Source organism: Rattus norvegicus, chromosome 10, assembly GCF_036323735.1.
Source record: "Rattus norvegicus strain BN/NHsdMcwi chromosome 10, GRCr8, whole genome shotgun sequence".
Classification (NCBI taxonomy): domain Eukaryota; kingdom Metazoa; phylum Chordata; class Mammalia; order Rodentia; family Muridae; genus Rattus; species Rattus norvegicus.
The window spans coordinates 28486280-28500065 of record NC_086028.1 but is presented as its reverse complement, the minus strand read 5'-3'; the positions used below and the strand labels follow the sequence as shown (position 1 = coordinate 28500065).

The window sequence follows — 13786 nt, the reverse complement described above, 5'->3', positions numbered from 1 at the left end:
AAAAATTATCCTGTCAGGGAAAGACAAAAGGCCAGCCCTTGTTCCTCAAACACAGGAGATCAGCGGGGTACCAGTCCCTCTACCGTGTATTTTTACTCAAAACGCCATCAAACCAAACATTCTTAAACATCTTTGAAGAGGGAGAAGAAAATACAGCAAGAATAGTTAGCAGTGGTTTGGAGGAAGTGGGACATTGTAACTAAAAGGACATGAGATTTGACCCTAAGGTCAGCTTCAAGCCTGGAGTGCCTCAGGGAAGTAACTCAGGAGTTACATTGTCTCCACAAAGCCGTGGCTTTCCTCTATGCCCTAAGCTACGTGCAGAAATGGCAACCACTTGAGCTACGTTAAATCAGGAAGGCATGCTCCCCAGTGGCCCTCACTACCTGCATCCAGTCAATATTTCTAGAAAGAGCTAAGAATATACCGTTTCATGCACACCCCTACCTCCTCTGGCCCTGCTTTCTGGCCCTGCACTACTGATCCTCCAACCTCTGAGAGCTCAGTTAAATGTGTTCACTCCCGTGCCATCCTGCTCTTGCAAAGAACCACCAGGACCCAATTTTGTCTCCAGCTCCCCAGACTGGAACATTCTGTTCTGGACAGAGCAAAGTAACATGGGAAAGCTTTGTCAGAGGGAGACAGGTCAGCAGGTAGAGGAAAAGAGAGGAAAAAAATAAAGCATTAGTATGACTAGAAGAGATTTACTCTCCAATGAGGCAACCCCACTCATACACACCACACCTGAGAATCTGGGGACGCTATAACAGGTCTGCCACAGACACTGAATATGTATGAGCTGAAAGTGGGAGCCCAATTCTGCAGGGACCCCCAGGTCCCAATAAGACAACTTCTGTCCTACCCTGGCCTGACAAACCAGTTGAGAATGCCTCTCCCCTAAATTCATACCCACCTAGAATCTGAGAATGTGACCTTACTTGAAGATCATATCCTTTCGGATGTACCAGTTAAAATACAGTTACATCTTATTGGGATAGGGTGGGCTTTTATGACAAAACAGACACAGACTCTTAGACAGGAGATGACACAGGCAGATACTGTGAGGAAGTTGAGAGCACTCAGAAAGCTGAAGCAACAGGACCATGGATTTGAGGACCGTTTGGGCTATACAGAAAGTATACAGCTAACCTGAGCTCCATAACAAGACCCTGTCTCAAAAGCAAAAGGAAAGATCCTCTTCTGTACCCTTCCAAAAGCCGAGGATACATTTTTTGCTGCAGGACGCCCTCCAGCCTCTAGTACTCGGTTACAGCAGCTCTGTTTCCATGCCTCACACCAACACTCCAAACACTCCCTCCCGGTCCAGGTACAGGAAGGAAGAAACAGAGAAGCCTCCAGTCCTCTGGGTTTTCCCAGCTTCCCAGTGGCCAACGGCAGCCTCCAGAGGTGAACTGAGAGGGGATCAAGTTTCAGCCATCCCACCTTCTACCACAGGAGGCCAACCAGCAGGGGAGTTTGTGTTTTCTCCCTTAGCTTTCTAGTCTGTAACCTCCTTCGGTTAAGGTTAGTGTGTTTTTTCTTTCTCTTGTTCTGAGACTAAGTGTCCCACTGTGTAGCCCTGTCCTTCCCGGAGCTCACCTTGACTCAGCTCAGCTGGCCTTGAACTTGTGGAGATCCTTCTGCAGTCTCCACAGTGCGGGGATTACCATCGGGCCTGACTTTTAAATTTCAATCATTCAGTTCCTGCCTTAACAATGAATTGCCACCATCTACCTAATATTTCTTTACACCGAACTGCAACTTTACTACGTTTACATAAATTTGTGGAGGCATCTGCTCTACCACTGAGCTATGCACCAGTCTAATAATTTTATTTTAAAAGCAATTGCAACATCATTACAATAAAGGGAAAATCCAGCATCATGTGTAGTATGCAGAACCCCTTGTGTTATGTGTCTTTGAATTACACACTGACATGGATACACAATTTCTTTTTAAAGACCATTCTTGTTCCATGTAATCTCCGGAGGTAATCCAATGGGGTACAAACTATTCTTCATTTAGTTGCCCGGAGCTCTCTACTCCTGAAAAACGGACTTCAAGCTCCGGTCCTTTCCCTGGAGGAAGAACACACTCCCCATGAAGGTAAAGGAGCAGGCGCACAAATAGAAAGGCACCAAGAGTTCTGAGTTCCCACGCGAGGCATCTTGAAGACACTTACACGAGAGCGAAAGTGACTTTAAATACCCAGTCCTTGCGAGTGACAAGGGCGGGGAGGGACTGACCTTCTCGCGCAGAGTGCAGTGGACGTCCGAGGCGACCCGCCCTTCCCACCACGGCTCATCCATCACCGCCGCAGATATAAGGCTATCGGGATCTTGGGGCGCACCCTGTGAGGATACCCGGAGCTTCAGCGATCTGAGACACTTCCTTCACCCCGCCCTCAGTGACCCTGATCCTCCTCGGTCCCTGTCCCAGTCCCGGACGGGCGCCCCCTCCTGCCCTGCACGGTGGAGCTGGCTGTCGCCCGCTGTCCTGAAGAGCCAGTAGTGTCCCCCCTCCCTTCCCTCCGCCCGCCCAACCTGGGGCGATCTGGAACTGTGTGCAACAACTTGCAGAATATCCAATGTCCCCCTCTGCAAAAGTTGCAAAGTTGCTGGCTGCGGTAGCTCTCCCGGGGCTGACTGGGTCACTGGCTCTGAGTCCCCAACTCCTCCCCCGCCGCCCAGCCTTTGTCCTGCTCGCACATCCTGCCCTCGAGCCGGGGAGAGACTCACGCATCGCTGTCCCCGAGTGGGGGTCCGCGGGTGGCGGGTCCCTTCCCGCACCGGGAACGTAGTGCCCTCCGGTGGCCGCCCGGCCCCTGGCCTCGCGTGCTCGCGACCGCCGCCTCCGCAGCCCGTCCCGCCCGGCCACCGGCGCGCCCCTGCCTGCGCTCGGTCCCGCCGCGGCTCGCAGTTCGGGCCGCCGGGGGCCTCCCTCCCTCGCTCGGGGAATTGGGGGCCGGGCCTCGCGCATGCGCTGCCAGCACCCCGCGCCCCGCGGGGCGGGGGGCTGGGAATGGCAGTCTTTCTTTCCCCGGCGCTGGGCTGCGCTTCCTGCCCACCCTCCTCCCTCGCCCTGGCGGAAAGCTAGGCTTCACCTTCCCTGGGACTCTGGGGGGTGGGGTCCCCAGTCACCCTGCCCCCTTGATCCTGGGGAGCAGGGGACGCGGCGCCACCTGCGTGCACCGCGCGAGGATCCAGCGTCCAGGACGCCCCCAGAAAGTTCTGACTTCCGCATGCGCTGCTCCTGCCAACCTGCAGACGCTTCCACCTGTCTTTCTTTCTTTTTCAGCCTGTCCTGCGATGGGGATGTAGATTTTCAAACAATTCCCACAGGAGCCCCAGAAAAGCCACCCTTGGATACGCACGAGTTCCTCTTTATAAAGGGGCTCAGTGAGTATTTTATTGTGCTCTTAAGCGTGCATCCGTGCCGAGCATTGCAGGGAAACCGTCCTTATAGCTGGTTGCGGGATAGAAAGCCCTTTAAATTCACTTATTTTCACAAAGGCATTTTCTGGAGTCCATGGTATAATGGCATGGACATCCCGCTTTGCTGATTTTTGTGAGCCCGTTGGTGATTCCACTAACTTGGAATAAAATCCACCAACTACCTGGGTGTTTTTGCCCACCCCGCTTGGCTTCAGGTAATAGGGGGATACAAACTACAATAATCTGCTGGGGATACACTATGATTAAATGAGAAAGGATGGGGCTGGGGATTTAGCTCAGTGGTAGAGCGCTTACCTAGGAAGCGCAAGGCCCTGGGTTCGATCCCCAGCTCCGGAAAAAAAAAGAACCAAAAAAAAAAAAAATGAGAAATGATATGAAATAGGATTACCACTAGGCCTGTTAGAAAGTCACCAGTCAATAAATAATTACCATGAAAAAGACTTTCGTTTCTGCCTAGTTTTCATATATATATATATCTGAGACATGGTTTTTCTGTGTAGCCCTGGCTGTCCTGGAACTTGCTCTATAAACCAGGCTGGCTTCGAACTTGAAGATCTGTGGGAGATCTTAGAAGAAAAAGACTACAGAGTCCTAACACTGGGACCAAAGGTGTGTGCCACCATCACCAAGCCACAAATAAAATTTTACCTGTTAAAAATATCATTTAGTTCTGAAAGCCTAACAGTGATGCGTGCCTGCAACACTAGTATACGGGAGACTGTAGCTTAAGGATCAGGAGTTCAAGGGCAGCCTGGGATACACAGAAGTTTGAGCCCTGTCTAGGTTATGTGAGATTTTTTTTTGTAAAGCTTTGACGAACTTGCACTGAAAAGTAGTTTTTAGCATTCATGAGCCCTCATTTAAAAAAAAAACAAACTGGGATTAAACAAATGTCATATATATGAATGCATAGATGTCTATCTTTAGATCAATATAACCTAAGACCTTCATGCAGAAGCAGATGAAAAGTATGGATAGGCAGGCCATCATAGAAAAAAAAATTGCATGCCCACATTCACTAACACAAGGATGTTTTCTTGTGTGTGTGTGTGTGTGTGTGTGTGTGTGTGTGTGTGTGTGTGTGTGTGCTAATTTTTTAGGTCTGCATACAGAGTAATGAGGGCCACTGTGGCATTTCGCACCTATGTGTCGTTATACATTGTTCTCAGTCATCAACCCTCCCCCACTGGCAAGGGTTTATTTTTAGCACAGGAATCCTAAGGTGGGTAATATACAGTGTCCATGGAAATACAAATGCCATCTTTCTGAAAAAAACAACATAATTCAACAAGTTTAAAAGTATTATTTGATCCAACCATTCCACCTCCGTGAGTTTGAGGCCAGGTTGGTTGTACATAGTGAGTTCTAGGCCAGCCAAGGCTTACACAATGAGACCTCATCTCAAAAAACAAAAACAAAAAAACAAACTAACTCAGACACCACACACACACACACACACACACACACACACACACACACACACACACACACGGGCAGTGGCAAACTGCTTGACCAAGGAATTGGAATTGGCTAAGGATGATCTTATGAAAATGTTTTTGAAAGGAATGACTATGCAATGTGTAATGAGTTGGGGGGAGGGTAACAGTCACAATATATTAAGTAAGCAGGAGGCTAGAATGTGGTTTTACTACTTCCATACGTATTTATTCACACTCAAAAGAAATTGAAAAATATCCATAAAAGTCTTGACTATAATCAGAGTGGTAATTATGGGGGGAAGAAAAGGAAGGGGGGAGGGGAGGGGAGGGGAAGGGAAGGGAGGGAGCAGAAGGAATTGGTGCCAGCTATTGGACCTAGGGACTGGCACATCCCAGGCAAGCATCATTCGCCTCCCAGTTTCATCTTCAGTCCTGGAAATCTTTAATTTACCCCCTGCCAGTATATCTGTGTTTTCTAAATCTTCTACAAGAAACATATATTGCTTTCATAACTGGAGAAAAAAAGGGTGAATGTTATTTTCAATACCCATATGCTACAGTTGCTGGGGAGGCCTGCCTTGAACAACCAACAGCTTGGTTTTTGTTATTTGTGTTTTGCTAGTTATTTTTTTTTTAAAGACCACATATTTCTTTTGCAATAACCTTCCTATTCTGGCTATCTGGAAATAAGAAAGGCCTTGATCCTTCACTAGTTTATTGTCTCCTTTTCCTAAACATGAGCAGTGAGTTTAGCGAGGAAGCTGATAATGGAAGGAGAAACATTCACTTTGGGCTTTTCCCTAGGAGCTGTTTTAAGAGGAGTCTAAACACACTCACCCGGCCCCCTTTTGTGTGTCCTCAGGTTCCCTCATTTTCCCACTATCTCTGAAGAATAAAAATACATTGTACCAATAAACTGATGCCTTGAGAGGTTGGTGGCTGCCCACAGGTGCCCTTAGCAGAGGCCATTTCCTGTGCTGACTGCTGGGAAACATTGTAGCTGGGCTTACTTCTCCCAATCGGGCCAAAAGTTTTTGATCATTCAAAAAAGTAAATTCTTTACTAATTAAAATTATGGACCAATGACTGCTCTCCCACCCTCCACCTCAAACATCACCCATAGTTAAGGAACCAGAGCTTTGAAGCAAAACCATTCTAGCTACCTTCAAATTTCCCATGGAGAGAGAGAGAGAGAGAGAGAGAGAGAGAGAGAGAGAGAGAGAGAGAGAGAGAGGAGAAAACTCTGTCCATCACAATCTCACTTAGAGACAGCGAGTCTAGTATTTCCACCACGTTACTATTGACTGTTAACTCCGCCATAAACTTCATCTTGCCTTCCTCCCATCGCCCCCTTTCATGTGATACAAGCTCTCCCTGGGCCCATTCTGTTACTAAGGATGGCCATTAGCTTGTTTCCTTCAAAAGTGACTTATAGGACTAGGATGCTAGAGAGATGGCTTGGTGGTTAAGAGTACTTGCTGCTCTCGCAGACAACTGGCAACTGGCATTCAATTCTCAGAACTTACGTGAGGCAGCTCACGACTCCCTGTAACTCTGGCTGTTCCATTCTCCTCAGGCACTTGCACACAACTGCACATACACACACAGGCACATACATAAAAATACTCTTCTCAAGTGGCTGATGAAGGCAAGGCTGAGTTCGAGTGCTTCCCTCATTTGCGCAAAACCTTGTGTTTAATCCCCAGAATCACATAAACCAAGTGTGGAGACACAGACCTCAAGAGAGGTCTCAAGAGAGAGACAGGAGACTCAGAAGTTTGGCTATGTAGTGAGTTCAAGGCCAGCCCGGGCTAGAGCCTGGTTCTTCCTTCCCCTCAAAAGTGACCAGTGATATAGGGAGGGGCTATATCCTTGTTAAGCTCATTACTCAGCAGACTGGGGAGAGAGAATTGCTATGAGTTTGAGGACACCTTGAGCTAGATAGAAAGTACAAGGCCAACAAGAAGTATATAACCAGACACACACGCATGTGTACGCATGCACATACACATGGAGTGATCTGTGTTTACCAACATAGACATTGCTCCTTTAATGGCATACGCTACAAACATCCTTCTATTCTTGTTCTTTCATGGCCATGTCTCCAGAGCTACATGGTCCTCTGGTGTCTCACAGTTGGACCCATCATGATGGGCATTTTTTTTTTTTTTTTGCTGAACACCAAGACTGTTTGCAGCTTTTTGTAGCTGTAGTCACACTGTGGAGAAGATCCTGGGCCTGTAGCATAGTAACACAATTTCTTCAGAATAGCTTCTTACAGGAAGATGAAGCCAACACTTTGAGTAGCGTTCCCTCTGGTCTTAGTAGTTCACACTACATTTAGAGCCCAGAGCGTGAGAGCTGGCTGTATTAATAGGGACAGAAGGAAAACACTTGCCTTATTACACTTTGGTCTTTGACCAAAACTAAGCAAACTTTTCAAACTGTTTCTAGCCATGTGTCCAGAAGAATCATAAACATATTTGCCAAGCCCTCTAAGATCCAGGCCTGGATAATAATTCTGCAATTAAGCTCAACAATCAAGCAGGAAGGATAAAAAAAAAAAGTAACATTTTGCTTCAAAACACAGAGTTTAGGACATCTGTAAAGCTGGTCCACATTACCCTTTTAAGTTAAAAGGAAAAAAGAAAAGTAAAACCTACAAGATACAAAGTGAAAGTGCATTTCCTTTAGGACTAGCTACACACATAGGTGTCTGACTATATAGTTATGTAGCTGTATGGCACACAGTGCTAGAGGGGCTCTCTACATAATACATTTGAGCTTTCATTTGGCAATTCTGGGGATCAAATCCAGAACCTAACCCATGCTAGCATGCTAGGCACACACTCTGCCACTGAACTATATCCTTAGTCTGTTGACACGCTAAGAGTTCATCTTCGATTCTGTGTTCTTTAATGACATTTTCTAGAATAGGTAAAGCCAGCAGATATGTGCAATAAGTGTTCTGTTCTTGTGGCCCACTGGGATATTACATCCCTTATGCCTTGGGAGCACGGAATTCCTGCAAATCTGTGATGCATGAGATTCCAGGGGAGTTGAAGGCAGGTGGACTAAATCTACAAGTAGACACTGGGTGGGGATCAATGGCAACCTGGAAAAGCCATGCATTCAATTTGAAACAGAACTTTCTTTGAGCACAGAAAGAAGGCGTTGTGAGTTTGGGAACCCCTGTGACCGAGCATCTCGCTGGGTGGCCTAACATCACAGAAAGTGACCTCTCGGTTCTGGAAGGCAGAAGTCTCAAGTCCATTGTCAGGAGGGCCATGCTGCCTCTGAATTTACTAAAGAATCATTTTATGCCTTTTCTATTTTGCTGTGTAGTCACATGACACCAAACTATGCTGCACGATTACGGTCTTCCTCCGGTCCTTACCTAGACATCCAAATGTTGTACATTAATAATATTGCACTATGAGGCCACTCTTCTCTTGTATGGGCTTGTTTTCATTTTCTGTTTGCATGGATGTATGTGTGCACATGTGAGCACGTGGGGACTCGTGTGAGGGGTACATTTGGAGGCCTGAGACTTATGAGAATCATCCTTGATCATTCTTTGTTATTCACTGAGGCATGGTCTTGCAATCAAACTCAGAGCTACCCAATATTGCTGTTCTTGCTTGTAAGCATTCTCTGAGGAATTCCTGGACTCTGGGCTTTCAACCATGGAGTCATCTTCCTGGCCCCCAAGACAGCCTCGTTTTAATGAATGAAGGTCTACAATGACCTTGTTTCCAAGATAAAGTCACTTTAGCACATCATTTGGGGACATGGTTGGTTCCCAGAGGGAATAGCATTTTAAGAAAACCCGGTCTGCTTTCTTGTTGGGGAAAGGAAACAATGGGGCCATCCACACTCCCCTTTCATTCATCTCTGCTTAACTCATCAGTGAGCCAAAGGCAGGGAGTGTTGATTGGAATTTCATGTATCAAGACGTCAAATAAAAAGCACATCCATTTTATGTAGTGTTTCCACCATTGTGCAAGAATTAAGTATCCATGCACGGACCACTACAAAACAGGGGGCTATGCAGTTCAGTGGTTCTGAGTGTAAGTTAAAGTTATGGTTGTGATTGCATTATTTTGCATTGACTTATTTTATGAGGCCGCAGGCACGAGTTCTTTCTCTCCTTCCATCACGTGGGTCCTAAAGATTGAACCCAAGCCATAATGCTTGGCAGTCAATGTCTTTATCCACTGAGATCACTAGGCCAATAATTGCATTTAAAATGGGAACTTTACAATATAAAAATAAATGATAAACACACACTGATGGGTTGAACTTTTCTTTGCAAGCCTATATTTCCAAGCCATCAAGGTTGGTCTGGAGAGATAGATGGATCATCGGTTAAAAGCAGTAGCTACTCTCCCAGAGGACCTGGGATTGATTCCCAGTACCCATATGGTGGCTCACAACTATCTTTAAGCCCAGTACTGCCTTTAATTCCAGTTCCAGGATCCAGAACCTTCTTCTGGCCTCCAAGGGCACCAGGCATGCATATGGTTTACAGACATACAGGCAGACAAAATACTCATACACATATGGTAAATAACATTAAAAAAAAAAAAGAATTGCTAAAAACATCATGTGAATGGAAGGGAAAAGAAAGCCCAGATTACTGTTTGAGCAAAGGCCCAATGTTTTCGCTTTGCACAGCTTTCACAAATTATGTACTCAGGTTTCCATCTTGTGTCTCCTGAATTTTATCCCTGGAGGAAATTCATTTATACTTCCTTCTAAAGATACACCGTGCTACACTGCTATTAGCCTGAACTTTCCATTGTCCTTGTGGAGACATTGAGAAAAATGTTCCTATTGGCTGGTTTAAAAATTATTATTTATTTGTTGTGGTAATCCTCCTCCTCCTCTTCCTCCTCCTCTTCCTCCTCCTTCTCCTCCCCCTCCTTCTCTTCTTCCTCCTTCCCCTCCTCCTTCTCCTCCTCTTCCTCCTCCTCCTTCCCCTCCCCCTCCTCCTTCTCCTCCCCCTCCTCCTCCTTCCCCTCCCCCTCCTCCTTCTCCTCCCCCTCCTCCTCTTCCTCCTCTTCCTCTTCCTCCTCCTCCCCCTCCTCCTCTTCCTCCTCCTCCCCCTCCTCCTCTTCCTCCTCTTCCTCTTCCTCCTCCTTCCCCTCCCCCTCCTCCTCTTCCTCCTCCTCCCCTTCCCCTCTCCCTCCTCTTCCTCTTCCTCCTCCTTCCCCTCCCCCTCCTCCTCCTCCCCTTCCCCTCTCCCTCCTCTTCCTCTTCCTCCTCCTTCCCCTCCTCTTCCTCCTCCTCCTTCTCCTCCTTCTCCTCCTCCTTCTCCTCCTCCTCTTCCTCTTCCTCTTCCTCCTCCTTCCCCTCCCCCTCCTCCTCTTCCTCTTCCTCTTCCTTCACAGGATGAACCGAGGTATATAATGTAGATGAGCAGGGAGGGAAGATGGAAGAAGAGGTTAATTTTCATTTTTTCAATTTTGTGCACACTGGTGTTTTGCCTGCATGTATGAACTGGAATCACAGACAGTTGTAAGCTTCGACGTGGGTGCTGGGAATTGAACCCGGACCCTCTGGAAGAGCATTCAGTGCTCTTAACAGCTCAGCCATCTCTCTAGCTCTGCTGCTATGGTAATTCTTTGTGTGTGTGTGTGAGAGAGAGAGAGAGAGAGAGAGAGAGAGAGAGAGAGAGAGAGAGAGAGAATAGTTTTGAGAAAGGTGTACCATTTGTGGGGCACTTAGTGGCATATGCCAGGCTGATCCTAGTTTTTAAACGGTGGCTCAGGACCCTTGAAGGCAAGGAAGGCAGGTGTCTCTTTCGAATTCAAGTCACTAGTACACAGCTCATGTGAGCAGTAAACTACAGTCACAGAAAGCAGACAATGGGGACAGACAGCTAAAGGAACCACGTTGCACAAAATTACTCCCCGTTTCCCAGGTGAGACTTGGAAGATTGTGTTGCCTTGGCTAAGCCACTTCTGCTCCGTGAACCTTTTTTGATCATATTAGCAAAAGGAACAAACCTTCCTTACAGGATCAATACGGCCGAGAAAGAAGACTCGAGAGCGTCTACCCTAGTCTAAGGTTAGTTTGTCTCTGATTGAAATAACAAGTCACTCCACAGACGATACATTCTCCCCTGCCTATTAGTAAATATATTGAAAATGACTGTACCGATTGAATAATACGATTTTATTATTAAAAAATTCTCAGGACATTGCTTTTCATTACTTGAAGCAAATTCTGTGAAAATTCCTGAATATATCTGTATCTCCTGACTTTAAAATCTATTGTCTCTTTCTAACTCCATGTAGGCCACACACAGCCCCCAGCTCCAGCCCCAGCCTGGGAGCCCTAAACAAGGTGTATGATAGAAGCCGGGCCGCCCCATTAGGCTTCTGTGGGGAGTAGTGAAGCAAGACGTCGGAACTTCACGACTGCAGCGGGAAGAAATAAAAGGAGTCATTAACTTCAAAGACCCCAAGGGAGCGGTCCCGGCCTCCCTCCCCTGACAGACAGACAATGGACAGGAAGAAGGCTGAGACTGAACAGTAAAAAGTGACCAGACAAGACTCCTTCAAGCTGAGGAAACTCTGCCGGCCAGCCACAGGGCGCTATTTCCCTGGGGCCACCCGGAAGTCAACGCTTCCAGGTGTGCGGACAGAAGAAAGAGGAGCTGAAGATGTGAGGAGTGGCCTGCCCAGCAGAGGAGGCTGCGGCCTCTGTGGGGGGAGGGACCAGTAATCTACTTCTTAAAAATATAGCTGGGTGTCCTGGCTATAATTCCAACACTCAGGAGGCAGGTGGGGGGTCCCAGGCCAGCCTAGGTACACAAGGCCCCACCTCTAAAGGGAAGTCGACTTGGAAGAGAAATGGCGGGCGTAAGAAGAGAATAGGCTGAGTCGAGTTGAAATCCTGGGCTGATAGGATTGTCCGGAGGACTAGTGTGGGGCATGAGGGAGAGAAGGGAGCTGGGGTGGCTCTGAGTTTTACTGCTGAGTATCTGAACATTTATGGGGATGACTTTTCTGTCTGCACCAAGCATGCACCACCATGCCCACATCCCACCAGCTCAGAGAGGAGAGCTAAGCTTCTAAGTGAGGCTGCCTCGGATTCACTTTTGGCCTCCATTCTGTCCCACTGATGATTGCTGGAAACTCTGCTAACTCAGATTCCTCATTTGCAAATGGTAACAGTGTCCACTCCATAGGGCTATGTCAAGTACAAACGATTAGAATACGTATCATGTAGATGATAACCAGGTAAATATGAGCCAAATTGGTATGGAATTATTAAGTTGCCATCAGATGTGTACATAGTTTAATGTTTTGCTACTTTAAGTCCCAAATTACCTCCTGTAAATTTTTATAAGTCACTTTAAAAAAAATCTTTCAAAATGTTTAAATTTTTTGGTTAAACATTTATTTATTTACTTATTTATTTAGTATGTGTGTGTGTGTGTGTGTGTGTAAGCATGTGTACTCAGGAGCATTCCACACATGAGCATTCCACACATGAGCATTCCACACATGAGCATTCCACACATGAGCATTCATGTGTGGAAGTCAAGAATAATTTTGGGGAATTGGCTCTTTGCTCCCATTGTGTGGGTCCCAGGGATTGAACTCAGGTCATGAGATACCAGTATTGCTGATGAGCTAGCTATCTTTCTGGCTTCCCCAAAACATTTTAATGGCTGTGTAATATTTTAACATAAAAAGTATTTGTTTATTTGTCTGCCTATCTACCCATCCGTCCGTCCACCCACCCATCTATCCATCCATCCATCCATCCATCTATCTATCTATCTATCTATCTATCTATCTATCTATCTATCTATCTATCTATCTATCGTGGTAGTGGACTAGCCTACAACTTCACCCAAGCTAGACAACTACAGTACCACTAAGTTACACCCCCCAGCCCTGTAGTGTATTTAACCAGTTTTAAAATTGTTAAACATTTTAAAATGTAACTCAGATCTATCAGTAACTCTAATACAGATCCTGGCCTTTCTTTCTGTAGGACACACACTGAAATAAAGAGCCTAAAGCAGAGTATCTTTAGGTGTGGAGAGATGGTTTAGCAGCTAACAGCACTGCTCGCTTGCTCTTCCAGGGGACCCAGGCTTGGTATCCAGCACCCGTTCATCGTAACCACCTGTAACTCCAGTTCCAAGGGATCTGACACTCTGTTCTGATCTTCAAGGGCACTGCAGTGCATGAGGTGCACAGAAAGCATTCAGGCAAAAAAAATATACACATAATTTTTTTTAAATTCAAGCCATGTTTCATATTTCATCACTTGTATTCTAAAGCTAGCTACCTGCCTCCTCCCTTCAACCTGTCTGTGTATGCCTGTCCATTTGTCTCTCTCCCCACCCCTCTTTCTTTCTTTGACAGTCTTATTCCACAGCCCAAGTTGGCCAGGAACTCTGGAGCATACATTTCTAGAAGTAAAATTGCCATGATCAAAGGTGTGATGGTTGATATTGTGTATCAACCTCATCCTGCAATGGGATGCCCACAAAGTGAGTCATGCACAATTCTTAGTGTGACTAGGAAAGTCTTTCTAGTAGAAAGTAACTTTGGGCTCTGTAGACAGAAGACAAAGGCTGAATAGGAAAGAGTCCTTTCTGCTTGATGCCTTTGGGTTAAGACATCACGTTCTCCTAGTCTCTGACTCTGAATATGCATTTCTCTTCCTGAGTTTCCAGCACTCAGGGAAGAACTCTGCTACATTCGTTCTTTCTTTCTTTCATTCATTCATTCATTCATTCATTCATTCAATGCTGTGTTGATCCTAAGTCTCTGGAGAATCCTGACTTTATATAAAGTTACCAACAGTTTTGTGACTTCTGAGACAGATCATAAATTGACCACCAAGAAAACTATAATAAAATAT

The 13786-nt window shown here is 46.2% G+C and overlaps 1 protein-coding gene across 3 annotated transcripts in view; it reads right to left on the bottom strand.

The window, feature by feature from the left end:
- The window catches only part of Ccnjl (cyclin J-like), a 57734-nt gene extending 54812 nt beyond the window's left edge, over positions 1 to 2922 (bottom strand). The window contains exons 1-2 of one of the 3 annotated variants that reach the window (XM_063268964.1): positions 2739 to 2922; positions 2247 to 2351 (exon numbers count right to left, since the gene is read on the bottom strand). In XM_063268964.1, coding sequence (XP_063125034.1) covers positions 2247 to 2309 — 63 coding nt within the window. In that variant the 5' untranslated portion in view covers positions 2310 to 2351; positions 2739 to 2922. Of the gene's footprint in view, positions 1 to 2246; positions 2352 to 2738 lie in introns of those variants that run through there. The other 2 variants (XM_006246133.5, NM_001037773.5) reach the window with 2 other exon arrangements.
- Between the last annotated feature and the right edge of the window lie 10864 nt (positions 2923 to 13786).